This window comes from Dermacentor silvarum, chromosome 1 (genome assembly GCF_013339745.2).
Source record: "Dermacentor silvarum isolate Dsil-2018 chromosome 1, BIME_Dsil_1.4, whole genome shotgun sequence".
Classification (NCBI taxonomy): Eukaryota; Metazoa; Arthropoda; class Arachnida; order Ixodida; family Ixodidae; genus Dermacentor; species Dermacentor silvarum.
In genome coordinates, this window is record NC_051154.1 from 25,909,083 (window position 1) to 25,921,103 (window position 12,021).

Here is a 12,021-nt window from a genome sequence, read left to right on the forward strand (position 1 = left end):
TCGGCCGGTGCTAGAGCAGTACGGTACGGTGATACTAAAAAAAATATATATATTTAGGTGTATAAAATTATTTCAAAATACAAAACAATATAAACACAAGAGCAATTATAACAAAAAAAACTAATATGTTTAGTGAACTGAAAGTTTTATCATCTAGATGTTTTAATTTGTGTGCGAAACTGTTTCTAATGCGTTTTTCTCGTTGCTGCCCGAGAGTGGGTGAGACTACGGTGGCTAGATGGGTAGGTGTGCCGACCGAAAAATCTGATTACCAGAAGATTCATAGGATAAAATATAGTACAATGGAGTAATAAAGAAATACAATAATAAAGAACTTGATACGTTGATATTTAAAAGAATCAAGGACATTTAAAAGAATCACGCAGACGATATGTATACGCAGACCACACACAAACTGCGTGAATCTGCAGACACTGCAGAAGGCATGTAACTTCAGCTTTAGCTACATGCAGCTTGCTTGAGTTAATTACAGATGGGATAACGTACGTAAACGATCACATAGTGGTATATTGCTGTGTGCCATCATGTAAATCAGAACAAAGCAAGGACTCTAGCATCAGTTTTCACAATTTCATAAAAGCTTTGCGATGCATATTTGACGGGCCGAACAAACACGTAAACAATCACTCCATCGGCGAGTTTTTTTTTTTTTTTTTTTTTTTTTTTTTTTTTGTGGAGCGGCGCGAAATTTCAGCATAATATCAAACCTAGAAAGAATTCGTGTACTATTTTACGCGTTATTACATACCAATACAATGAGTTGTGCCGACCGAGCGTAGTTCACCACTTCTCCGCATCATGACGCAAAATTGGCGCTGCGGACAGTAGAACGGTTCAGCGGCGCGCAACGGCGGCTGCGCTGTGTAGACGAGCTGCGTGTCTGATAGTATCGCTTGCCTCTGATTGTATCTTTGAAGTGCGCGTCATAATACCGTTTATGAGCAGTGTAGGCCAAGCCAGAATGAGGAACTTGTTGTTGTCGTCTAGTCAGAAAAAACGAAATGCTGAAGTAAATTTTCTAGCTTGGCAATCGGTTACATTTATTGATATAAACGCGGCGCTCCAGCCCATTGCATTAAATTAGACGTAAATGCATTTTTTCCATGCATAAAACAATACTGCAATGGTTTTATACGGTATGTGGAACCGTGTTTACATGATATTTAGCGAGTTCTAATGTTTCAATTTCGAGAAATCCAGCTATTGTTTTATTGCTGCGTCAGTTACGGTATCTAAATTGGCGCGAGAAGAATTGTGTTGGTAAGTGCATATGGTTCACTGTTTCATTGTAATAAAATAAAGCAATATGTCTTGGACTGGATTCGTGAATATATTTTAAATACAAGAAAAGCTCTCGTAACTTGAGTCAGCAGACACACCAACATAAATTAGCTAGCGCCAGCAAGGCCGCAACGTTGGTCCACCACATCATAGAATTGTTCACAGCACACGCCTCATCTTCAGGTGCTTCCTCTTCCCCCTGTTGCTTTCGCGCGCCATGTTATTGCCCTTGACAAGAAAGTAAAGGCGTATAATTGAATAGAACTTCACAACATCGTTTGTGAGCTTTCTTGTGCCGCTTACAGCCGATCAAATTCGGGGGATTCAGCTGCAGAAAGGATGCAAAGTCGGCGATACACTGTTCCTTCGTAACTCATTTAAACTGAAGCACAGCTTGAAGGCGTCTTCGAGCGATGCTACCAGTTTGTTTAGTGCTTCAGAAGGGAGCAACAGCCCTGACCTACTCATTCTGTTGAATTCAGTAATGTCCCTGAGCAATCGGAGCACTTGGTTCTTTGCAGGAACTTCCTTGCTACATAGCCTGCGCTATATAGAATATCAGCCTAGAATCACTTTTCTTTTCCCTGTAGCAGCGCAGCGGTGCTCGATGTCGCAGGCGCTGAGCACCTCATGTGCGGCTTACAAATTTCCAACGTCGAGGAGCTCATGGACGTACGCTTTTCGGTGTACCGCTTGCTCATTAACGTCGCCGATACAATCTAGCCACAGTACCGATACTGAGCAAGCTACTGAGCAGCTCGGGGATAACATTTCCGCTGTCAGACAGCGGAACATTTCCGCTGTCTTTCTCACAAATTTAGAGCCCGACTTGCAGTTTGGAGCGAAGCAGTAGGTCTCCTTGGTGGTCTTCTTTGGTGGAGCAACGCCGCCGCTAATCTCGCCGGTCATTTTTCCTACCTGGAACATTCCACATCGTTTAGGAACTTACAAACAGTACGAGAGATGCGGAGCTCTTCACCTTTGAAACTGACACGAACAGACGACATACAACTATTCCAATACGGGCTTTATTTTTTTCGCTCGCCGCCAGTCCGCCAGCGCCCTGTAGCAGACGACGCGCGCTGCGGAACCAATCTACTGACCGCAGCGCCAATTTTGCGTCATGACGCGGAGAAGCGGTGAACTACGCTCCAGAGGCGCCGGTCGGCACACCTACCCATCTAGCCACCGTAACTGTTTTCACAACAAATCCGCGCAAGGGCGGGGCCTCGCCTTGATGACGTAACGACGCTCGAACGCAATCATGTGGTGGTTCGCATGAATGTACTTTCTGGCAGCGTGGCGGTTGCGACGCTCGGGGGGTACGCGGGTTCGCTTGGCAAGAAACTTTATTTTTTTTCCTTGGTATCACCATTTTCTTTTCTTTTTTTCCTCTCTATTTGGCGGTGCGGTCGGCTGTACCCCGGTGGCGTATTTCCAATTGCTAGTAGATACAGCGCTCGCTCGCCGCTCGCGCGTACCATGTTTCTAGCCGCCGCCGTTGGAACTAGTACCACAGAACAACCATACAAACTTAGCTAGTACACTCTAGTTGGAACGGAGGAGGCGTTGACGGAGAAAACGCTGGGCTGGTGGTGACTAGCCTGCTGTTGGGATCGGTGGTATTATAAATGCATCACTGTTTTGATGATCCAAATATAATCTCACTATCAGGGAAGGAGCAGTCTACCTGACAGCCATACAGCCACGGTTTCAATGTTTGCATTCATGCGAACCATATGATTGCGTTCGAGCGCCCTCGGCGAAAGAAACCATCTAGAAACGCGGTACGCGCGAGCGGCGCAGCGTGGCGCCAGCGGTCGAGCGCTGTGTTGCACCCCGGTGCCGCGGCGGAGGCCGCGGTGCGTCGTTGGGGTGTTGCGCAGTGTAAAGTCCCTATATAAGAAAAGTACCGTCCATCTACTCTTTCCTCCGCCGCCTCCTCTCCTAAAGCGCTTGCTTTTTTTCTTTACTTTTTGCTTGCGAAAGCCAAGTCGACGGTGGCGCACCTAGAAAGTCCACGTTGAAGCTTTCAGGCCGGGCGCGCGCCGCCGCCGGCGACTGCGGCTTTGCAGAGGACTTTCAACATGGCTCTGAGGCGGAAAAAAAAAAGAAAATATAAAGAAGTGAAGAGCGCGCGCTGTCATCGTCCAATCGGAGATACAGGAGAGAGAGAAGCGGCGTATATCAAAGGATGGCGGTACTTTTCTTATATAGGGATTTATCGGAGCGCAGCCTAGCAACACCCCTAACAAAAAATACTGCTCCAGTCAGGTAGACTGCTCCCTCCCTGATAGTGAGATTATATTTGGATCATCAAGACAGTGATGCGTTTATTTAGGAATACCATCGATCCCTTAACAGCAGCCACAGTGTGCCTAGTCACCACCAGCTCAGCGTGTTCTTCGTTCCAACGAACGCCGCCAAACAGAGAGGAAGAAAAAAAAAATTGTGACCCGTCATCGAGGAAAGGCCCCGCCCCTGCGCGGATTTGTTGTGAAAACAGTCACACCCCCCGAGACTTATAGACAAAATAATCGAGTGGGCCGAACGGCGCTCTCCCGCTGAGGTGCCGCGTGTGAAAAAATTGTGCGAGGGCGCTGCGAGCGAACTGGATGATTTACAAGAATGAGAAGAAAGAAATTAGAAGGGAAAATCTGTACGACAACACAAAGGGCAGTGCCTTGCTATTTCAGGCTCGAGCCGGTTGCCTAAGGACGAAAACATATCGGAACAAATATTCGGAACTAGTAAAGATGCAGAAACCACTCAGCACATCCTGATGGAAGGCGACGGGATCCACCCAGCGAGAACCGTAGGTAACGTGCAACTCCCAGAAGCGCTTGGGTTTAAAGTGGAAGGAAACATAAACAGATCAGCCGTAGAGATCAGCAAGAGACGATTAGAGTACTGGTGAAAAAAAAGCAGGGAAAAGATGGATACGACCTGATCTCTTAAAATCATAGGCAGCGGCACAAGGTAAATTTAAAAAAAAATAATAATGAGAGGTATACAAAAATGCTAGATAAAGAACATGTATAGTATACCTGATTAAATCAAGCAGGCTAGGTGACTATTTGTCGCCGCCCCGTTTCAAAGGGGATGCCAATAAATCATCATCATCATCATCATCATCAATTGGCTTTAACTGGATTGGGGCGGAGACGCGCTCCGCGGCATATTCAACGTACTTTCGCTGCGGGCGCCGAGGCCGATTGCGCATAGTACGCTCTTCAAATAGTGCTTTACTTCAACTGTAAATTTATGTTTACACCACCTTGCCAAACATATATACTTGAGGCATGGATTATACAACGCGACGTCTCCAATTTTGCTGTTGTGGTCAAGCCCGTCATCTCCTAGCGAGCGCGCGTTCGCTACGCGGACGCTGACGGCGCCCAGTTTTTCTCGCAGAACGTCTGTGCAGTACTTATTTTTATGTTTTAGTTGCTTTGGTGCGCCCATGACTCTTGACGGCGGGTACCAAAGGTTGTTTTAGCCAAGTGAACCGCTGTTTTTAACACATTGTTCTAAAAGCAACTGGTATCTCTGCAACATGAAGCTACGTACGAAAATTTTATTATTGATAGCGTGTCATTTTACGCGCGCATCTTGTTGGTGGATATTGATTAGGGACAATGATCGAAGAAAAAAATATTAGAGTGAAATAAACCAGGTTTATTAACTGCGTGGCGCAAAGAATGACCAATGTATTTCTAGGTAATTAAATCAAAGGGTACATAGACATATATTCACGATATATATGTAAGGGGGAAAATGTGAAATATTCTAAATGCACTAACTGAAAAAGGTGAGAACTCCCGACTGGTGCACGTGTTTGCATAAAATACACATGTAGTGAATACTGCACAGAAAACTCATTCGCAGAAATAATATTCATAGCAGACAAAACCATTATATATATATATATATATATATATATATGCAAGTGTTATTGATATACTGTACGACGCCGAATAGTCGTTTCCGTTCGAATGTAACGCATAACAGCACTATCGCAGTCTCAAAGCTGAGTGACCGTTGCAAGTGAGGAATGTTATTACGAATTATTGTGCTGCCGGAGAGTTGTGGCTGTTGTGCAGAGGTGCAGTTCGTGAGAGAATTAACGCAGGGGTGTTAATAAATCCGGCTAATAAGCTACTAATAAGTCCTGCTAATAACTTTAATAAGCTGTCATTCAATATAAATGCCCCGTTTTGGGGCAGCCTGTAGATCTGCTAACTTGATTCAGGCAAGGAAAGCTTTTTTTGACAGTCTCACTATGTTTGCAACCCATTAAAACTGGGTGCCCCATGTGGTACCACACTTATCTTCTTGAACGAACGCAGCAGATCTACACATATCTCTACGTGTATGTGAGGTATGCCGTTTCTTTAATTGCTTCATTATTGTCGTTATGATAGCGCACCGAATAACTGAAAGCAGCCGTTTATAATATACATTGCAAACTGCTCAGTTGAGCGGTCATACATTTGGGAACAGTATTACATTTATGTATGAAATATAGGATAAGCGTAACATGTTGTTCTCGGAAATCAGACTGCTCAGTTGAGAGGTCATACATTTGGGAACGGCGTTACATTTATGTATGAAATATATAGGATAAGCGTAACATGTTGTTCTCGGAAATCAGACTCGAGAATTATTTATTTTGTTTACACTCCTAGAAAAAAGCCGAAGAACGCAGCCACCTTTTTTTTTTTTTTTTTTTTAATTTAGACAAATTCTTGGGTTTTACGTGGCAAAACCACGATATGATTATGAGGCACCCGGTTTAGATTTCCCCACCTGGGGTTCTTTAACGTGCACCTAAATTGAAGTACACGAGTGTTTTCCATTTGTTCCCATCGAATTCCGCGACGGATTGAACCCGCGAGCTCCAGTTTAGGAGCGCAACGCCGTATATCCACTATACCGGGTGTTCAAAATTAAGCTTTAGGAAATTTTTAAAAATCGCCAGTGGCATCTAGCCCAATTCTTATTGATTAGCTGGGTTATTCGAAGAGGCGGACATTTGTAGCACGAAAAATGGAAACAGATATTCAACTTATTAACAAAAATTGATTAATGAACTTCTTAGTTAATTACTTTACGACACATATTGTAATTTACGAATTGTAGCCGGTGAGGTTGCAAAACGCATCCACTTGAAATGAATTTCCAGAATGACACCAGAATGACACCGACCGCGATAAATGACCTCGTATCAATTACTCCGCATTCTGTTACGCGAGGAAGGCGGAAACTTGAATAGAATGTTGCGCTGCAGCTTTTCTTTTTTTTTTTTTTTTTTTAATGACAATGCTTCCTGTAAATCTGAGTACCCGCCACGGGGGCTCAGTTAGCTGAGCACGAGGTCGTCGCGGAATCGAATCCCGGCCGCGGCGGCCGCATTTCGATGGAGGCGAAATGCAAGCCCGTGTGCTTGCGTTGTAGTGCACGTTAAAGAACCCCAGGTGGTCAAAATTAATCCGGAGCCCTCCACTACGGCGTGCCTTATATTCAGAGCTGGTTTTGGCACGTAAAAACCCCCAAAAGAAGAAAGAAATCTGAGTACAAGGTGCTGGATGGGGCAAATATGTTTTTACTTGTTTGAAGCGCCAAGCAGGAAGGTTATATGTTGCTCCGTCTGCGTTTCGCAAGACCTACTGGTGGAAAAATATATGCGGGACAATACACACGAGGGATACAAGCTGCTTTAAGAACGAGAAAAATATTTGTTTTCCAAAGGGAACCGTACAATAACATAATAGAATGAAAGCCGACACTGCGGCCGCAATGCACGCGCAATGACCGAGCGGCATTAAAAAGCCCAAACCGCATGAGAGCGATTTTGTGCGCGACGGCGACGAGCGACGACTTCGAGCGACGAAACGGACCGTTGCGCGAACAGATCGCTCGGTCGTTTCGCTCAATCGCTCGGTTCTAGAAATCTAGAATTCGTCGCTCGGTCGCCCGGAATCAGGGAGGGAGCAGTCTACCTGACTGGAGCAGTATTTTTTTATTCGAGCGAGTCAGTCGAGCGCGCGCGCGCTCGACTGGCGCGAGCGCGCGCGCCAGTCGAGCCCGGCCGTGGTCCAGAATAGAGCCTTAGAATGGGGTAGTGGGTCCAGCGGACGCGGCACGCCTTTGCAAGCGCCGAGGGTGAAGCAAAAAAAACGTGGAAATTGTGGAGGCGCTGCCATCGCCTTATTCTGAATCTTCGGCCAATAAACGTTGGCTACGGCTGTTTCGGCGTGCTAATCACGGGCTGACTAGCTGTCTGCTCGACGCACCGTCGTTGTTGCGTCGTTTGCATTCTTTCCGCCGCTTTTTTTTAATTTTATTTACAATATATCGGTGGCGAATAATATCAGTATTGCGGTCACCAAGTATCCGCCTGTAAAAGCTCCATGCAGCTGCGGTAGGCTCTCCGACGAGACAAGCGTCCGGCCGGCGCGCGGCGCCGCTCATTCGGGAGAAAGCGACGATGGCGCCACCAACTTTTCAATAAAAAAAAGCCTCAGCGGGGAGCCTGCGTTGGACCCACTCCCCCAATCTAGTACTAGAATGCAAGAGTGCGTCCAGCGGAAGCCTTGGCAAGCGCCAAGGGTGAAGCAAAAAACGTTGAAATTGCGGCGGCGCTGCCGTCGCCTTATTTTAATGCTCGGGCCAATAAGCGTTGGCTCCGGCTGTTTCGCCCCTTGGCTGAGTAGCTGTCGTCTGCTCGATGCACCGTCGTTGTTGCGGCCGCTTGCATCGTTGCCGTTGCCCTTTCTCCATTTTATTGACCACAGGTAAGGAATAAAATCGCTGTTTACGCCACCGAGTATCAAAACTAGATGCAGCAGAGTGAAATGCCTGTCAAAGCTCCATGCAGCTGCGGTAGGGTCTCCGACCAGACAAGCGTCCGGCCGGCGCGCGGGGCCGCTCATACAGGAGAAAGCGATGGTGGCGCTACCAACTTTTCAATAAAAAAAGCCTCAGCGGGGAGCCTGCGTTGGACCAACTATCCCAAATCTCGTACACCGTACCGGTTCACGGCAGGTTGCACGCGCGCAATCTACGTATCCGCTGCGTCAGTGTCGGCCTTTTCCTTCGGCGGCTGCGTGCGAGTAGGTGCTGAGCTGCTACGACGACAAGCGGTTGTTCGGAGGCGCATAGAAGTGTAGAGGTGGCCGTCCGGCAAGTTCGGCGCAAAAATGGTCCTCGAAAGCACTGTCGTTTGGTGAGTCGCGGTGAATGTTGATTGCGTCATGTTCCGACGCAAAGTATCTTCAACGTTTCTTTTCCTAGGACGAATGTTTTGTGGCGTAGAGATTTCTTGTACCGTTATCGGTATTCGGTGCTATTCGTTGAAGCGGCGTCATGACTTGCACTACGAGTCGTGCGAGGCTTAGCATTTTTTAAATGCTGGTAAATATTACGGGAACGTCATTTCTGTCTCTTCTTTCGACAATTTTTTTTCAGTGTGGACAATAGTGAATATATGCGGAATGGCGACTTTATACCAACACGCCTACAAGCGCAGCAGGAGGCTGTTAGTTTGGTGTGCCACTCGAAGACCCGATCCAACCCGGAGAATAACGTTGGCTTGCTGACACTGGCAAGGTAAAGATGTTTCCTTGTTGCCGAGAAGAATAAAAAGTAAAAAAAGACGCTGCCTTCGCTCCTTTAATTAGACATTTCCCCCCTTATCCGTGCAGTTCCGAAGTATTGGCTACGCTTACCACTGATGTTGGACGCTTGCTATCGAAACTTCACCAAGTCCAACCGAAAGGAGATATCAATTTCCTGACAGCTATCCGTATCGCACACGTACGTACGTTTTAAGTTTATGTGGGCCTTGGGAGCTTTCACGGGGCTGCTTGTACAGCCGCCACTTTCTGCTTGCTTGGTGGCGCGGGATCAATTGAGCCGTCTCACTTATTTTTGCAGCTCGTGCTCAAGCATCGCCAAGGCAAGAACCACAAGATGCGTATTGTAGTGTTCGTCGGCAGTCCCATCGAGACCGATTCGAAAGAGGTGCTTATGTGTTCTGTCTTGTGACCATGCTTTTCCCTGACTGACAACCTATTTCAGCTCACCAAGCTCGCAAAGCGGTTGAAAAAAGAAAAAGTGAACGTAGACATTGTGAACTTTGGAGAAGACGTAAGTAGCGTTCTTTTCAGTGCCTCTTGGTTTTAGATGATGCTAATGCTTTTTCTTCTACCGCATAGAACATTAACACGGAGAAGCTGGCAACTTTCATCAACACGCTGAATGGAAAAGATGGCAGTGGGTATGTCCTGTTGTATGTCCTTTGTAAGGTGGGGAAATATCGCACATTGAGAGGTTTTGATTGACCAGTGACCAGTTGAAAAAATGATAAATCTTGAGTGGAGAACATTGTAGGGCATAAATGATGTGAACAGTTCAGAGATGACTTGCAGGTTAATCTTTTCTTACCTTTGATATAGTAGGGGCTCTTCCCTCTCATATTCAATATTTTTTGCTGGAGGGCACTCTTGCAAGTATTCAGGATGAGTAAGCTTTTTCCAAAAGCTATTTGGCATTTTGAGTTTCACAGTTCTCTTTATTTAGTGTAATGTTTTACCTGCACTAGATGGGCTTGGCTCACCCATCCTAAAGATTATCACACAGATTGAGCATATCCTGATATATATATATATATATGTGTGTGTGTGTAATGTATGTAAACAGAAAATAGGTGGCAGAATGTTTGTGCTGGCTGCAAGAAAAATATTGCTGCTCGTCAAACAATGGTTGAAACTTGAAACTGCAGAAATTCTGTTATGTTTCTTGGCTCAGGGGAAGAAGTGTTAGGGGAGTAATTTATTGTACTTCATGGAAAAGAAAAGGGGAAAGGCTGCAAGCATCGTAACTTTTCTCGCTTTTCACTGGGTACGGGAACTGTCCTGCGGCCATAGAAGAGGAACCTGGTAAAGGATTATAGAAAATGGAATGACAGTAGTGAACAAGCAAACAAATGCATGGTAATGAAGCTGTCTGATTTAAGGCCAGGTTGTGCAATAAGCACATGCATGTGGCAGACCTCTTGCGCTTCAATACTATCTCTTACCGAAGGAGAAATTGGTACAAAGAGCCAAAGCTCATTGCATAAAGGTGGCCTTTCTTTAAGCCTTTGCTTTGTTTCAAGTCCATTCTGCCTTGTTTTTATGTACTCCAGACAACTTCTATTTTGATGTGTGAAAAGACTGGTTCGACTCATTTCGATCGGCAGTTGGCATGGTAAATGAACACTAACTGCTGTGACAAATTCCACACAAAAATGTTTAGGAGGGCAAGAAACATTGGCAGAAGTCATGGTGTATTATTTTCTTGTCAAAATTGCAAGAAACTTTCTGAAAACAAGAATCAAAGTTGCCAGAAATTCACGAGTAAACCCGTCATTGGCACCAGATAATGCTCGTGATTGCGAGTCATCGCAGTTAAGGGGTTAAAGGGGCACTAAACGTAAGCTAAACGCAGTTGTCCTCAGCGAGCCGTAGTGCACTTAGCCAGTGAACTTGTGGCGGCAACCCCCTGGCAGCCGCAGTGTAGCCGAATGCAGCGACCAATAGCAGTGGCATACTTACTTGAATGTGCTTTATTGCGAAATAAAGCACACAGAAAAGAGTGAGCATCACGGCTTCTTTTGAAACAAGAATGTTTGAGAGAAAGGTGACTTTGCGCTCCTCTTGTGAGCTCCACGCATCGCGTACGACAGCAAAACTTGGCTGAGATGTTTACAGCAGCCTGCAGACTGTTATTTCACCAAGCCCGAGGGGTGGTTCAGGGCCCCTTCAAGCACTTATAAAATCTGTTCTGTGGAAACATTTCTTATTGTACAGTTGGTTTGGACTGCTACCTAATGAAAAATAGAGGTACATCATTCAAATGCTGCACACAAGTTCTGGCATGTGAAGTCCTTGCTATGATTAAAAGCTTAGTAAGGAATGCCACCGTACAGACATATATGACATATGACTCCATGGGTGTCTTCTAATCTTCGCCACGTGCTTAGGAATGGGGCATTTCTTTGGGACAGATTTCTTGGATCTATTGACATCCCATAGGTTTTATTGCATGGGCAGTCTCAATTTTTGCAGTGAGCACGAAAGCTATACTTCTGTTGCTTGGAATGTTTGGTGGCTTTTGTCTTCATTGCAGTGGCAATAGGGACATTGACTGAGGCAAGCATACACACAACTTTCTTTGTAGCTTCTGGCACATGTTGTATCGCAACAGATACAACGTATTGTGTACACGAACCTTTTCTGCAGTTCCCACCTAGTGACAGTACCACCAGGCCACCAGACTCACCTGTCTGATGCACTCATCAGCTCTCCAGTGATTCAAGGCGAGGACGGCACAGGTGGCATTGGCTTGGGTGTTGGCGGCTTCGAATTTGGTGTAGATCCAAATGAGGACCCAGAACTAGCCCTGGTAAGCATCAGTATCAGTTTCAAAGTAGTAATGTTTGTATTAATAGCATGTTGGTAGTAAGGATTTCCGTAGGACTGCATGAGAATCTGTACCTGTGCGCTTCTACTGAAATCACACATCAATAGCTAAGAATGACTACATTCAGGTTGAAAGCATGTGTTGACCATCTTGTTGACACCTGCTTTGATCCTTTTAGTTTTTCTTTCAATTGTCGTCTGCCAGCTTTGTCTGCCAAATAAATGGTGATTACTTTGTGTACTGCGAAACTTG

At 45.6% G+C, this 12,021-nt stretch overlaps 1 protein-coding gene across 1 annotated transcript in view; it reads left to right on the top strand.

Moving 5' to 3' along the window:
* The first annotated feature begins 8,370 nt into the window (after positions 1 to 8,370).
* The window catches only part of LOC119458239 (26S proteasome non-ATPase regulatory subunit 4-like), a 56,623-nt gene continuing 52,972 nt past the window's right edge, over positions 8,371 to 12,021 (top strand). The window contains 7 exon segments of the mRNA XM_037720071.2: positions 8,371 to 8,530; positions 8,773 to 8,913; positions 9,009 to 9,120; positions 9,241 to 9,327; positions 9,385 to 9,453; positions 9,522 to 9,583; positions 11,589 to 11,751. Of these exon segments, the coding sequence (XP_037575999.1) occupies positions 8,505 to 8,530; positions 8,773 to 8,913; positions 9,009 to 9,120; positions 9,241 to 9,327; positions 9,385 to 9,453; positions 9,522 to 9,583; positions 11,589 to 11,751 (660 nt within the window). The 5' untranslated portion in view covers positions 8,371 to 8,504.